Source organism: Danio rerio, chromosome 10 (assembly GCF_049306965.1).
Source record: "Danio rerio strain Tuebingen ecotype United States chromosome 10, GRCz12tu, whole genome shotgun sequence".
NCBI lineage: Eukaryota > Metazoa > Chordata > Actinopteri > Cypriniformes > Danionidae > Danio > Danio rerio.
In genome coordinates, this window is record NC_133185.1 from 18,552,501 (window position 1) to 18,569,613 (window position 17,113).

Sequence of the window (17,113 nt, forward strand, 5' to 3'; positions counted from 1 at the left end):
GTGGGGGAATTCTTTAGTGTTTTGAGATCTCAGTGTTTTTCCCTTAGATGACTGAGAAGTTCATTGATAGTTTGGAAGTAAGAAAAGGATAGTTGACCCTCTCTGTAGGCCTTCAACTGAGAGACCAGGTGATTGCACTATAAAAATGTTGTTTTAGAATGGGGGAAATTTTTCTTTTTTTTCCACAAGCACCTCAGTTGGGAACTCAATCCCAAAGGGTGTTTGTGTAGGATCGGCTTTTTTTTTTTTTTAAATGGATATTTAGCTGTCACCTCCACACCTTTCAGATAACTCGCATTTTTTTCACACACACCAGGATACTACAGTGTCTGTTTTCGTTTTCAGCATTGCACTAAATTGTGTTTTATCTGCTATTGACATTTGTAGTGGGTAATCTGAGATTAGGCCTAATCTTTCTTGCTATTCCAATTATTTATTAACCATTATTAAGAATTATAATAATAAATAAGATCTTCTGTAGAATTAATATTACAATAATAATAAAAACAAGATGTAATTTGGACACATTTGTAATCAGAATTTAACAATAAAAAAACATCTAAATATGGTAAAAAGCAATGCTAACAGTACGGCAGTGTTATCGGTAACTGAACCGATTATTATCTTACCCACTGGGGTTTCTCACAGTTTAATGCTGTGCCCCTTTCTCTTCTTGGTATATACTACATCACTGGGACTTATTTGGTTTTACCACTGCTATGTGGATGAACACACTTCTCTTGTTGTTCCTGCTGGCCAATAGTCAAATTACCCTGAATCAAATGTTTATTCAGACTACTCTTACAATGCAGTTACCATAAAGAATAAACAATAGGGAGAATTAGGATTTGTTAAGGAATTATGTTGAGGAAATTGCTATCCTTTTATTATTTTGCTGCAAAATCTGTTTTAAATGATTTTTTTTCCCTGAATGTTGGGTTGTTTTTATTTCTGTTCTTCAGGTGGAGCATATTACTTAATATCTCGAAGTCTGGGTCCAGAGTTTGGTGGCTCCATTGGTCTCATTTTTGCCTTTGCCAATGCTGTTGCTGTAGCCATGTATGTTGTGGGTTTTGCCGAAACTGTTGTTGAGCTACTCATGGTAAGAGACCAAATTATATTCTCATAGGTTGTGCATAATAAATATTTTATGTTCATAATTAATTGTTTTAAGGATGATAGTGTGTACAACTGTAGATTATACTATTTATTATTTGTTTGTTTCTTTAGGACTCTGGTCTATTAATGATCGATCAAACAAATGACATCAGAGTCATTGGGACCATTACAGTCATTCTGCTTCTCGGCATTTCAGTGGCTGGAATGGAGTGGGAAGCCAAGGCAAGAGATTTGTTAATATGATGTTTGTTTTAAGTATTAGCCAGGGCTGAATTGTTTAAGTTTATTTAGGCCAATTATGGCATATGCGGTATCTATGTTTTCAGCATCACCTAAAGAATAATTTGAGCTCAATTTCATCTAAATTAGCATATGCCGTCAAAAGTTATTACCAAATATGTAAATATGGCAATGACACACCTCAAATTTGGTGTCAGTATCTTTAAGCATCACAGAGATACAGCCTCATATGTCGTTTGGCATCGTGTCAGCAGATTTGTCAGTGCGGTAAACAAAAACCGTTAAAGCTATCGACACGAATTAACTTTTTGTCAGCACAGTCTGAAGATGATCTGAGTCAAGTTTGGTGAAAATCAGACCAACGGCCTAGAAAGAGTTCGAAAAAGCAGCTTTTTAAATGAAATCAAAATGGCTGACCGGAAGTTTAGCAAAATATGGAAAATGTGGTATCAATGTTTGCAGAATTATCCAAGGATCATAACAAAAGCAGTCATCTTAGCAGAAGTTATAAGCAATTTTTCTAAATTACAATGTTTGTCATAAAAATGTTGTTTTACAGGCCCAGATATTCCTATTGGTCATATTGATTACTGCCATTTTCAACTACTTCATTGGGTCCTTCATTGCTGTTGACTCGAAGAAGAAATTTGGCTTCTTTAGTTATGATGGTAAGAATTCAGCTATTAAATTTAAATGCACCCACTTTTTTATTCAGTTGAATTGTGTTTCATGTAATCCCACAACATGATTATCTAATCTCTTGTTTTTTATAGCTGGCATCTTGGCGGAAAATTTTGGTCCAGACTTTCGAGGACAGACGTTTTTCTCTGTTTTTTCCATCTTCTTCCCAGCAGCCACAGGCATTTTGGCTGGTGCCAACATCTCAGGAGATCTAGCAGTGAGTGTTGGCAATCAGTTTCTCTCCACACACAGTAGTTATTCTTCATTCAGTCATTCGCAAAGCTTCTCTGTAAACGTTTAATTTCTCTAAGGACCCTCAAATGGCCATCCCAAAAGGAACGCTTTTGGCTATTCTCATAACAGGCCTTGTGTACGTGGGTGTGGCCATTTCTGCAGGTAGACTTGCATATCATGTTAAATATTAGTCGATCACTCTTGTTTTTTCTGATTTAATTGTTTTGTTTTTTCCAAAGGTGCTTGCATCGTGCGTGATGCTACAGGAATCGAGAGTAACTTTACTCTCATTTCAAACTGTACTGATGCAGCCTGTAAGTATGGCTATGACTTCAGTTCCTGCAGACCTACGGTTGAAGGAGAAGTATCTTCCTGCAAGTTTGGTCTTCACAATGATTTCCAGGTACATCAGCAAAGTAAACAGATATGAATATTCACTCTGTATTCACTATAATCACTCACTTTTTCCAAGTCCTATTGAGATTCTGAAGTAGGTTTAGTAGGAATCATAACTTTTATATACGGAAGTTAAAGGTGCATCTGTTCTATTAAAAAAAGAGAAAGCGGAGCAGTCACATGGTAGATTTTAAAGTTTTGCTCTAGGCCTTGCATTGAATTTGTTTCCACAGTTTGATACTGTTTTTGTTTGTTATAATGAACATACTGATAACCTGTTAGCCGTTGTAGGAAAAACGTATTATATGGAAGTCAATGGTTACAGTGTTCTTCAAAATATTAACTTTTGTGTTCAATAGAAGAAAGTCAAATAAAATTGGAACAAGTAAAGCGTGAGTAAATGATGACAATTTTCAGTTTTGGGTGAACTCTCCCTTTATTTAAAAAAATATATATCATTATTATTATTTTAGTTCTTCAATCCAAAATCGGATAAATGATGATAAATCTTTGTGACTTGTAACCATTATATCCGTATGTCTCGTGAGTCAGTCTTTGAAATGATTTAATACACAACCGATAAGTAAGTCTTTGCAGAAGTAAATAACTTAATTAAATATATAGTATTATTCGTTTAGTCAAGTAGTTCATTTAAACTGCAGATTCATTCATTATTAAACATCTTTGTCACTCAGGGAAACAGCTTTTCTGCTTGTAATACTTTTATTTGCGCAATTTACAATATTATTCTCTCAAACTCAACTTTTTATTTTTATAATATTTTTTAAACAATATTAAGTTGTTCTGATACTAGAGGTAAAAACACTTTTTAAATTTTTTTATGTCATAGGCCAGTGGTTATCAAACTTTTTTCACCAAGTACCACCTCAGAAAAAATTGTCTCTCCAAGTACCACCATAATGACCAGTATTGAAATAAAGTAGCGTAGTTGGTCAAATTAAGCAGCTACAGCACTGCACAGTTCAAAAACGAAGCAGAGTTCTATTTAATCAACGAAATTATATTCCATACAAAATATGAAGCTGATCAGTCGGTTCTTGTCATATGACTCACGTGTGGCATTCTGAAAAGTTAAGATGTTTTCAACTGAGGACGCCTGGAATACGCAAGCGCTTCGTGCTGCAGTTCTTACTAATTTTAAATTAGTAATTCTAAATTTAACCCACTAGCCTGTGGGTTAAATTTTGGCCCTCAAGTGACCGAGATGTAACAAGAGAACATGGTCATTTTTCAAAATAAATGATTGTTCAGACTCAGATTATAAATAAAATTTAAATAATTAATGATTATTTGTGCTGTCTGGTACCAGTTGATCTATAGACCTGTGCCAGTCTGTGGCTCAAGGGTTGCGGACCTCTGCTCTAGCACGTACAGTATCTGCTCTGCAAGCACCACGCACCTCTTTTTCTAGTTCTGTGCCAATTAAATAGATTTTTAGCAGCTGATGATGCGATGCATTAAAGTAAACATTTTAAGTGCAACGCTTTGATCGTAGGCTTCAGAGAACAACCAATACTGATCACATTGGTGTTATCGTACAAATCAAATGATTAAAATTGTATTCATTTTTTCTTTTGTTACTCAGTGATTCCTCCGCGTACCAGTAGAATAAGCCCGAGTACCACTAGTGGTACAAGTACCACAGTTTGAGAATCACTGTTATAGGCTTTATTAAAAAATTACTAATAACCAAAACAGTCCATATATAAACAAACTTTAAGGTTCAAGACATAAAGATGAGAAATTCTCTCTAAATCCCACAAAAGGAAGAAAGACACTGAAAGATTGTGTAGGACTGATTTGTGACTGAATGTCTTGTGTTGAAGGTTATGAGCGTGGTGTCAGGCTTCAGTCCTCTTATCAGTGCTGGGATTTTCTCTGCCACACTTTCCTCTGCCCTGGCATCTCTCGTCAGTGCCCCAAAAGTGTTTCAGGTAGATATCTGCATTAACTGTTTTGAGTTAACTATATTGTGCTTTACCAATGAGTGTGGTTAAACTTCAGTGCTTGTAGGAGCTCTATAATGTTGGAACAGGTCTTGCTGGTTTGATGCGTTCTTCCATTTCCTCAGGCTTTATGCAAAGACAATATCTATCCTGGAATTGCAATTTTTGGAAAGGGCTATGGCAAGAACAACGAGCCCCTGCGAGGATATTTTCTTACCTTTGGCATTGCGTTAGCTTTCATTCTAATTGGTAAGCGCTGATCAAATTATTTTATTCAACAAAGATGAGGTCAACTCACTGACACATACTTGTTTTTCATTTCTTCAGCGGAGTTGAACGTCATTGCCCCAATCATTTCCAACTTTTTCCTGGCATCATACGCTCTCATCAACTTCTCGGTGTTTCACGCTTCGCTGGCCAATTCCCCTGGTAAGGCATTCTCCCACTTCTCTGAACCGGTTGAGGTGTGATGGATTCATGCTGTAAACGAGCTGGGTCATGTCTACAAAGACACCAGAGTGCTCAAATGTCATTGGTGTCAATTATATATGAAACCATTTTCTGGCCGTAAGAAATGCATTTTGTATATTTATATTTATTGATTAGATCCGTTTTTTTTTTACCATCTCATTGCATTAATATACACACAAACAAACAAGCAAACACTCTAAAAACTGTAAAATGATATGGAGAAATATTTAATTGCGGTTTATGGTAGCATTATTAGCATTATTATTATTTTTGTTGATGTTGTCCTTATTATTATTTAATACAATTGCACAAATTAAATCACTGGATTTTTACTGAACTTTTGTAGTTTTTAATTCTTACATGTATAATTTTATAATAATAATAATAATAATAATAATAATAATAATTTAGACTTTATTACAACAGTAATGTTGCAAGGAAGGATTATATTGTTTTATTTATTCATATTTTATATATATTTATATGTGTTTATTTATTTTTAAGATGCTTCTCTTTTTTGGCAAGATTAACAAACCTTCCCACGATTCCACGATTTGTACTTAACACAAACACAGTGTTAAAATTAGGCCCTGCCCATTACTAAATTGTAAGTATTTATTAATTCAATTCAACTAATTTGACCAATTTTAAATAAATGTAAAAAAAAAAAAAAACTTTTAATCTTAGTAGCAGCAGAATGAGTAGCTGGATGAATACAATCATCACTACAATTTGCATGAATATGGAGAGAATGTACTAAGAATATTGTCTTCCCATCCTGATCATGATGATACAGTAGTCGACATTTGAAGTAGATCATTACCTTTCATCAAATTTGTCCTAAAACTATTGAATACTCATTCTTGCTCTCCCTTGGGAAGCCAATACGGAAGTTACTAAAACTGCAATTCACCGACTCGCAACATTGGGGTTTGACTCCAGGAAATCCAAATGATTTCTGACTGCAATGGCCAATTTTACAGCTGATAAAAACATGTTTACAGCCTGGTACAAAAGATGGCTTTGGTATATATAGCTAATATTACCCCTCATGACAACTGCGAGGGTGGTGAATTTTTTTATAACTCATGTGTTTCGTTTTTATTAAGTTTAAAGTCTGCAAAATTAAGGGCGCGGACACTTGAGTGACATCTAGGTCTCACTGGTCGCCGTCACCTTAGCTGATTCCGGCTGATTAGCTGCTGAACTATATACATTGTATTTTTGTTTTGTGTTATGTGGCTTTACACAGTCAGTTGCCGTTTGAAATGATTTTCTGCAATTATCAGATACTATAGCATGCTGTTGCTCTTAATTGTGCTCAAACCGTTCAAGTTGCCTCCATTTTCCAGCTGAGTGCAATTATGTACTTATATACCAACTTTATAAATGTATTTGTTTTACTTTTAATTTTCTTTAGACCTGTAAAACACTCCAGAATCTGACATATTGATTAGCTGTAGGCTATAAAACAGTCATCTGAAACGTTGTCAGTGTTATGCTGGGATTTCATAAAAATAGGCTTGCTTTTACTAACGAAGACTATATTAGTAAGTATTTGAAAGTGATTTGCATTTTCCTCCTGTAGAAAGCGTCATAAGAACAATGCTTAGTTGCTCAATGTACTACAACAGTGTTAAGAATCTAAACAATTTATTGATGTAGTGTATACCCAAGTATGAAGCATTTCTCTCCCAGAAAAGCTGTCTAGCAGGTGTCTGTAGCTCCGCTCATGCTTCGCCTCTTTGCCCTTGTTTGGTATCCCGTAGTCAGTTCGATGACGCACAAACAAATATGGCGACATGTAGCTTTTTTTGCGTTATTCACAAACTTTAAATGTTGCGTTATTCATAGGTGACGTCACAGGTACTACGTCCATATCTTTTACAGTTTATGCTTCTTGTCTTAGGACAATTTTGAAAAATGTTTTTGATTAACTTTGAATGTTGACTACTGTATAGGCATCCTCCAGAACTTGGGAAGCTTTGCAAAGTAACAGTCCCAATTTAAAGGGTTGTATTGTTGTACTATAGACATTTTCTCTTGTAACAGGATGTATTTGAAAGCTATTTTTATTTAATTGATAGTGAGTCTTCAATTTTTGCCATCTTGTTATTGACTGTGTTTCTTATTTTTTGAAGCTGTAATTTTACACGTTTCTTTATTCTTTGTGTAAAGAGGTTTGTTTTTCCCTCAATACCAAAGCTCTAGAGGACCAACAGGTAGATATCTACACTTCTGACACTTTATATAGTCTCTACACAATTACATGAACATAAAGGGTACTTGTACTTTTTTCCCATGTATATGTTTTGTAGATGCAGTTTAAGATGCTGTACCCTTTATGTCGTGTAGTTTCTGTAGCATTCCAAGGTAACCGTGACTCCACTAAATCCCATTAGTATGTGTCCTGTGCTCAAGAAGCCTTCCTAGTATTGGTAACTGCTCATATGTATCCTAACTTGTGCTAACTTCATTTAATCAAATCTTTTTTTCATGCTTTTAAAAAACTGTGATGTTCCAGCTTTGTAAACTGTCATTGATGTAAATTATCTGTGTTGTAAAGACTACTACTACATTGTCAAGCTCTGGCACATTTAACAACCTCATATGAAATGTCTTGAGCGGATTCCATGTCTTTGTGAGCATTACTGCAGCCAGCAGTCTCTGGACTGTGTTCAGAGAGACATGGTGTCCCTTCCCCACTTTCACTAGCAGGTATCAGTTTTCGGCTGGTGTTCTATCACACACCCGCGTGCCATTGTTTGTGTCCCATATTGTTACGTAACGTGGCAGAATGGCACAGCTTGCACTTTCGGACCACAAAGAACTATTGTTGTTTTTAACCCAACAATTTAGTCGTTCCGTTCCAATATGTTGGCTCCAGTTGACTTGTGTAATTGGGACATTTTGATCTTTTACTACACTGCCATTTCCTAACCCATAATTCTGCAGGTCTCCTGGTTTCTGACTAGAGATCTCTAAATGTTTGTTGCATGTTGTTTGGGTAGGATGGAGGCCAAGCTTCAAGTACTACAACATGTGGGCGTCTCTGGCCGGGGCAATCCTATGTTGTGTTGTCATGTTTATCATCAATTGGTGGGCAGCGCTTTTGACCAACGTCATTGTCTTATCCCTTTACATCTACGTCAGCTACAAAAAACCAGGTAAGCTTGACTTGATGTTTAACAAAAGACATACACATCAGATTTGGGATTTGGTTTTGTGAAATTGTCTCTATCAATTTTTTGTGGTCTCGCAGATGTGAATTGGGGTTCGTCAACTCAAGCTCTGACGTATCATCAGGCCTTAACACACAGTTTACAGCTGTGCGGAGTAGCTGACCACATTAAAACCTTCAGGTAACATAGCATTTTTCAGTGTGCTTTTCAGTTTTATTCAACTTGAAATTTGTTTAAACAAAATTTTTTTAAATATGTATAATATGTACATTTTTTTATGCACAATACGTTAATATACACTTATTATTATTTATTTCATTCTTTCATTCATTCATTTTCTTGTCGGCTTAGTCCCTTTATTAATCTGGGGTCGCCACAGCGGAATGAACCGCCAACTTATCCAGCAAGTTTTTACGCAGTGGATGCCCTTCCAGCCACAACCCATCTCTGGGAAACATCCATACACGCATTCACACACACACTCATACACTACTGACAATTTAGCCTACCCAATTCACCTGTACCACATGTCTTTGGACTGTGGGGGAAACCGGAGCACCCGGAGGAAACCCATGCGAACGCAGGGAGAACATGCAAACTCCACACAGAAACGCCAACTGAACCGAGGCTCGAACCAGCGACCCAGCGACCTTCTTGCTGTGAGATGGCAGCACTTACTACTGCGCCACTGCTTCGCCTTATTATTTATTTATTTATTTATTTAATTTAATGACTTAATGACATCAAACCAGGCACAGGCCGGTATATGTCATTCGATCTGTGTATGATTCAATAATTTAGCCATTTTCCTTCAGCTTAGTCTCTATTTCAAAGTGGAATGAACCACTAACTATTCCAGCATATGTTTTATACAGCGGATCTCCTTTCAGCCGCAACCCAGTATTGTCAAAGAACCATACACTTGGGATGGGTACCGAAACGTGGTTCTTTATCGGTGCTACATTATAAAAGACAAAGTATCGATAAGCTCTGACGTTAATGGTTTTGTTGTGGGTACTGGAGAATTATTGCCGAATAAACATTACATACAGTTGCATAAATTAATTAATCTAATTTCAATTATTTGATATCTTTCAGAAGTGCATTAACAGCAGAAAGACAAATAAAAAGTTTTCGACTGCCTAGCTATAGGTGCTTCATCCACATTGTTATGCTTTGCAGTTATTATAATAATAGTTTAACAAACACACACATTCTGCTACAGTGAAAACTTTTTTTTGCCTAAATAAATCTTAAACATTAAAAATGCTTTTATATTACTGTATTTACAAATATAGTCTATAAATAGCCTGATAATAAACTATGCTTAGTAAGAAATGATAAAAACACCTTATTTTTACATTATTAACTTGTTTATGTAAATGTATTAATGAGAAATTTTTATTATTTTCTTATTATTTAACTGCATTTTGCAATTTAACGAGGGTATTTTCAACTGCAGGAAGCACAATAAACCAAGAAAGGTTCTGACTTCTGCCAGAAAAGGCAAACATGTTGATTTTTCTCCAGAAGAATGTTTTTTTTTTTCCTTACACTATTGTACATACTTTAACAGGACAAAATTTTATTTAAATGTTTTACAATTTGTTTTCTTTCATTACAAATGTAATAATAAAATAATTAATAAAATAACGCTACAAAAAGTACCTATAAGAGAACCAACAAATAAGAGAACCAACAAGTAGTATCGATAAAAGTAGTAATATCGTTAAAAGCTTAATGATACTCATCCCCACCATACACACTCATTCACATCCACGGGAACATTGAGAGAACATGCAAACTCCACACAGAAATGCCTTTGTGCTCAGCCGGGACTCAAACCACCGACCTGCTTGCTGTGAGGCGACAGTGCTAACCACTGAGCCAGCGTGCCGCTCTTACAGTAAACATGTTAGGCTAAATAATTCAAATTAGACCCTTGACTTCTGCTGTCCTCATTTCAGAAACAGATTTCTTGACAATTTAAAATGGCATCTTTAAGTAACTTTTCTGCTGGAGATTCTGTTGTCCTAAAAAAATACCATATACCTTAAAAACGGTTATCGTCCCCTGCCTACAGTACATTTGGTTTTATAGAAAAAAGGGAAACATAACCTTAGGCCCAGTTTACACTAGTGCGTTTTAGTTTGAAAACGCATAAGTTTTGCTACGGTTACGCCATCCGTCCACACTACGCCGGAGTTCTCGAGCGCCGAAAACGGAGCGTTTCGAAAACGCTGGAGAGGCTGTTTTCATTCTAAAACGCTGCTGCTCCGTCTCAGTGTGGATGGGGAAAGACGGAGACATCTGAAAACGGAGGCGGGGCTGCAAACGTTCGCCTATCTGATTGGGGCTTTTCCTCAATATTAAGTAGCCTAACACACACAGTTCAGTCTCGCATCCTCTTCTTGTAAGTTAAGACTTCGCAAGTTTGATCAAGGCTGCAGTCTCCCCCTTCTCAGTTTGATATGGAAAACATACCGAGGACACGGGTAAATCTTCAAAGGGAACAGTGTACTTTATAACTTCATTCACATCACCTTGGCTACGTTGTTTCACTTTCTCAACAATAAAATGTAAACATGATTTAAGGAACTGCCTATTTTCTTTTTAATATTAGCAACTTAACAGACAGCAGAAATGTTGAGGCGTCGTGCTGCATGAGCGTCATCTTCACTCTGTGGATATTTATAACAAAACGGAGCCAATAACAACTGCCTCCTTTCAATTTCAGTGAAAATACGAAACACACCCTCTCTTTTGCTGAATATCAGTTTTAATAATCGATAATTATAAAAGTATAACATACAATAAATTTATACATTGTAGGAAATAAAGGCAAGCGATCAGTCAATGTACCTGGATTAATCATTAACTTATCTTTGCGCTTAACCAAAACATGTTACCCGTGAACAAGTAACTTAATAGATTCCAATGACCAAAGTCAGGGAATTGGCCTATGTCGTTAGATAAAGACAAAAACATGAATGAAATATCACGTTTAGCAAATATAGTGAGATTAGATCCAGCGGGAGATGCTTGATGAGCAGTCCGACAAGCAGAGCTCTCTTCTGGGTAGAAATGCTGGAGCGCTTGCCTGAGAGTGTGTGTGTGGTCACGTGATGTGCGTTTTCAGCGTTTTGGTGTGGACTGAGAGCTGTTCAGAAACGCTGGGTAAAACGCGAGTGTGGACGCGAATCGTTTTCATTCTACAACGCCGTTTTAAAACTAAAACGCACTAGTGTAAACGGGGCCTTAATGTCATTCTTGTCTCTCATCAGCAATCGCTTCAGCACTGTCAGTTCAATAGTTATTGTCCTGATGCATCATGATCATGTTTTGAATACTTTAGCTCATCTATGAATGTGATTTTTGCAGGCGTCTCATAGGAAGTAGCGATAACGCCAATAATTTTACACTCTTTGTTGTAAATACGCAACCCTTTAGCGATGAATATTACATATTTTGCCTTCTAACTTACTAAATCAATTCAACAGTGTTACAGAGATAGTTCACCCAAACAATAAAATTGACTCTTTCTCAACAGGTTGCATACCTTTATGAGATTGCTTTTTTCTGTTGAACACATAAGGTGATTTTCAAAATCAAAGAAGGGAAAAAAAAACGCAAATCAGGTTTGTGACTTGTAAAGATTGAGTAAATGGTTACAGAATGTTCTGTTTTGGGTGAACTGTTAAGTAATAATTATTGTTTTAATTGAATGGGTCCTTTCCTCAAATGCAAATGAAAATGATAATAGTGCTCTTTCAATACTCACCCTACTGTTGTTTATACTTGGCTAGATATAATACAAATCTAAACATTTCAACAACATCAACAAAATGTTTCTTGAACAGAGGTAAATATACAGTGCATCCGGAAAGTATTCATAGCGCTTGACTTTTTCCACATTTGTTAATGCTACAGCCTTATTACAAAATGGATTAAATTCATTTGTTTCCTCAATTCTACACAAAATACCCCATAATGACAGTGTGAAAAGATTTTTTTAATTCTTGCAAGTTTATTAAATATAAAACACCTGAAAAATCACATGTACATCAGTATTCACCGCGTTTGCTCAGTACTTTATTGATGCACCTTTGACATCAATTACAGCCCCAAGTCTTTTTGAATATGATGCCACAAGCTTGGCACACCTGTCTTTGGGAATTGTTGCCCATTCCTCTTTGCAGCACCTCTCAAGCTCTATCAGGTTGCTTGGGAAGCTACGGTGTACAGCCATTTTCAGATCTCTCCAGAGATGTTCAATAGGATTTAGGTCTGGGCTCTGGCTGGGCTTTGGCTCTGGCTGACATTCACCGAGTTGTTGTGAAGCTACTCCATTTATATTTTGGCGGTGTGCCTTGGGTCATTGACCTGCTGGAAGTTGAAACGTCGCCCCAGTCTGAGGTCAAGAGCACGCTGAAGCAGGTTTTCATTCAGGATGTCTCTGTACATTGCTGCATTCATCTTTCCCTCTATCCTGACTAGTCTTCCAGTTCCTGCTGCTGGAAAACATCCCCACAGCATGATGCTGCCACCACCATGCTTCACTGTAGGGATGGTATTAACCTGGTGATGAGTGATGCCTGGTTTTCTCCCAAAGTAACGCCTGGCATTCACTCGAGTTAAATTTTAGTGTCATTAGACAAGAAAATTTTGTTTCTTATGGTCTGAGGGTCCTTCAGATGCTTTGACCATCGGGTTATTGATCACCTCCCTGACTAAGGCCATTCTCCCCCGATCACTCAGCTTAGATGGCCGGCCAGCTCTAGGAAGAGTCCTGGTGGTTCCAAACATCTTCCACTCATTGATGATGGAGGCCACTGTGCTCATTGGAACTTTCAGAGCAGCAGAAATGTTTCTGTAACCTTCCCCAGCCTTGTGCCTCGAGACAATCCTGTCTCAAAAGGTCTACTGGCAATTCCTTTGTCTTCATGCTTGGTTTGTGCTTTGACATGGATGTCAACCCTGGGACCTTATATACACAGGTGTATGCCTTTTCAAATCATGTCCAATCAACTGAATTACCACAGGTGAACTCCAGTTAAGCTGCTGAAACATCTCAAAATTGATCAGTGGAAAGAGAAGGTACCTGAGCTCAATTTAGAGATTACTTGTATACATGTGATTTTTTCAGAATTTTAATAATTTTTGCAACAATAATTTTTATTTTCACATTATCATTATGGGGTATAGTTTGTGGAATTTTGAGGAAATAAACCATTTTGGAATAAGGCCGTAATATAAAAAATTTGGAAAAAGTGAAGTGCTTTGATAACTTTCCGAATTCACTGTAGGTAGGAGGTTACTTAATATACCATCTATACCATCGGTCCTGGAGGGCCGGTGTCCTGCACAGTTTAGCTCCTACTCTAATCAAACACACCTGCTTGTAGATTCTAGTGATCTTGAAGACACTGATTAGCTTGTTTAGGTGTGTTTGACTAGTGTTGGAACAAAACTCTGCAGGGACACCGGCCCTCAAGGATCAAGTTTGCCCATTCCTGATCTAGACTCTCACCAACTTGTGTAATTAAATGTGTAAACTTGTTTGAAAATAAGTTTATAATATATCAGAAGTTGGTCTACCCCTATATGGGTATGTGTTTAATTACTTTTATGAAACATATTTGATTTTAGTTTGCACATTTTTGTAATTTGTTAACTATATCAAGTATGTGCTTATGTACTGGTTCTTGATTGGTTCATGCTTGACTAGCCGTTTTTTGATTAAAATAATCTTAAGTGTTTTTCTCTCTCTTTTTTTTTGGATGCAGTGCAACCATGGAAAATATTTGAGCGACAAAGAAGTAGAATTGAATTAGGATTAGAAAAAAATATTTGATGTAATAGTTTTTGTTTCTTTATTAGTGCTCTAGATTCTTTGTAATGACTTTGATCTTCAGGGTAATGTCTTCTGCTCTGACACCAGATGAAGGTGATTTTTGCCTGTGTTCTCGTACTGAAATCTTTAGAGGAAGTGCCTCTAGATCCTCCTGGGTCAGAGATTACTGTGTTTCTGACAGTACCTTCAAATCAACCGCTTCACACACTGCATAATCTTGTTTTATTCTTAACATTTTTGCTTTGAAGCTCTAATCTCAGTGTTCTGCCTTGACTGAACCAGTGACACCAGAGGTCATGAGAATGTAATGCACGCACTCAGTGTGCTGCTTTTGCTTGACATCATCATTTATTATACCTTGTTAACACTGCTGTTTGTACATGAGTTTATAATTCTTAGGATCCCATAAGTGTTTGATGTACAGGTAATGTGACTCTGTCATGTCTCCTCTAGGCCACAGTGTCTGGTGATGACTGGGGCTCCAAACTCGCGTCCAGCTATTCTTCATCTGGTCCATGCCTTCACCAAAAATGTGGGGCTGATGTTATGTGGGCATGTGCGCATTGTGAGTATCTAAACCACTTATCCCAGTCATCCAACCAACATTTTAGAGCACTGTGCTGGTTCAGCACATGGTAGCACCAGCACTTGCGGAGCTAGAGTATATGCAGAGCTAGTGTTTCTTCCCATACTGATAAACTTCCGGTGAGTGCTTAATGTGACTTTTAATACAGTTTCTTGTACAGCATTCATGTTGTAGTTTAATTAAATTACAATCAGTTAAATGGACTTTGGCATTCATTTAGTTGCTCAAGCGTAAAACAGGACAAAAAGGCATTTACTCGTTTGCCCCTGTCAGGATCAGCAGGCTAGTGCAGAAGCTCCGTTGAATATACTGGGATAAAATAAAAGTTCATATTTTAAGTGAAGTTTTACAAACTAATTTCAAGAGGAGCATGTGATATGATTGACAGCAGCTGGCCACTCATCTACCTGCATTAGCCTGGTTAGAAGTAGCCTAGTTAGAACTACTCCTTATCTTCGTTTTTCTGAAGAAACCCCCCATCCACCCCTTCTCCTCTTTTCCTCCCTTACCAGGGGGAGCTCTCGAGAACCACCTGATCTCGTACTCCATTCACATGCTCTATGGACCATGCGGGAGCCCTGGGCTTAACTATCTCCGAGCTCAGGGTTCTCTTCCAGGACAGCATGCCAAACCTGCTAACTGCTAACAGTTGTCAAACAATATCTAAGTGTGAACTCTTGAAGGACATGGCAGGGGAAATTTATTTTAATGCAGTGCTTCTTGTACAATCTGAGACTCACTTTAAATCAGATATCACTCAGTGGAATTCGCAGATTTTTATAGAAAACAGCCCTTAAACCTTGACCCAGGTTACTGACAAATTAACAGTCCTTTAGCATACTTCCGCATATACCCTAATTGGTTGCACTGCACATGTATTGTTATGGACCGTTTCCACTGACTGGTACGGTATATGTCACCTTTATTAGACCTGCATTTCCACTACCAAGGGTACCCTTTTGGTGGGCGTGGTGTACGACAGAGTTTCAGTCAATGTCATTTTCGCTTTAATAAATGTCTACAGTAAAGCTGTACAGGTCATTCACAAATCATATGAGAAGCACTTCTCACAAAACAGGTACTTAATACACATAAATACTTGTTTATAAATGTTTAATACTAACTTTTCTATGAACATAAATTGATTATAACTGCAGATCAATGATAGGGCGAAATAGTCCACTGTAATTACTGTAACTGTGATTATATAAAATAAATATATAAACGTAACACATTTGAACACATACAGACCCTTACAGTCTCCACTTACAGAAAACTTCACTCTCAGGTTTGTCCTTTTCTTTCTGAAAGGATCAGATGCAGAGACACTTCAACAATCACGCTCACGTTATTATCATCAGCTGAAGAAGTTCGTATATATCAAATGTAGACGCGATCGTGATCTCCCGAGAGAAAGTGAAAACCGCTCGCACTTTAAGACGACCTCGTGAAAAAAACAACAGGACACGGCAGATTTTGTTCTTCTTGACTTTGTGTCTGTACATCAAGACGAGGTTTGTTTGAGCTTCAGTCATTCATGGCTTGTTATTATGCATATAGTATTACGGTGTAATGTCTCGACTTTGTTTTTAAAACATGCCGGTTCCTATGTTTTCATTCTGGCTAGCTCCACATGAGCTAGTGATGGATTTCTGTAACCAATCAGTGTTCAGCTGCATGTGTAGCTCCACCTTTTAGTACCCTTTCAAAAGAGTGCAGAAAAAGTGGTTCGGTTCGGTACGCCTTTTGACAGTGGAAACAGCCATAAAAGCGTTCCGTACTGTACCGTATGGCTCAGTGGAAATGGGTCATTAGTTGGTTTTGAATCTTAGTAAAGCACTTTTGAAAATAGCTTGAGCTGAGGATAGCAGTAGAATGAATTTGGATCCAGATAATAACAACATAATAATACTACTAATATAAATAGAATAATTGTAATAGTCACATTTTCCACATCTTGAACACCACAGTAACCACAAGGACCATCTACAGCCCTAATTTCCTAGTTAAAGTGTTGTTGGTCATGTGTTTCAGTTGTTTGACATGCCTTTGTTTTGGGGAATGACGGGACTGTTTCACTTGGCTTTAAAGTTTGATTTGTGGTTTTTGTTAGCGAGCGCTAATGAAATATAACTTCTCTCTGGATTAGTGGTTTTAGTTGTCTTGTAAATGAGCAGTGAAATGCATGCTCTAGCTCATTCAGCATGGTATTTTCCTTTGAATGGAGCTTATAAATGGTAATATGTCACACACTGGGTGATTTCATTGCTTATCTGTTCGACAAATCAATAGTGCAAACTTCTACAAAAAAAATCCCTTCGTCCGGCTTTCCTACTGTAACATTTTAAACTTGTTAATACACAGAGAACATGTTGTATGTGTG

General features: G+C 37.2%; 1 protein-coding gene across 4 annotated transcripts in view; it reads left to right on the plus strand.

Annotated features, from left to right (window-relative positions):
• Nucleotides 1–17,113, plus strand: part of slc12a2 (solute carrier family 12 member 2) — an 86,121-nt gene that overhangs the window by 45,229 nt on the left and 23,779 nt on the right. For all 4 annotated transcript variants that reach the window (XM_021479152.2, XM_073913742.1, NM_001002080.1 and 1 more), the window contains 12 exon segments: nt 963–1,102; nt 1,231–1,341; nt 1,919–2,027; nt 2,133–2,257; nt 2,352–2,436; nt 2,514–2,677; nt 4,518–4,625; nt 4,763–4,886; nt 4,965–5,066; nt 8,120–8,275; nt 8,371–8,470; nt 14,598–14,709. In XM_021479152.2, coding sequence (XP_021334827.1) covers nt 963–1,102; nt 1,231–1,341; nt 1,919–2,027; nt 2,133–2,257; nt 2,352–2,436; nt 2,514–2,677; nt 4,518–4,625; nt 4,763–4,886; nt 4,965–5,066; nt 8,120–8,275; nt 8,371–8,470; nt 14,598–14,709 — 1,436 coding nt within the window.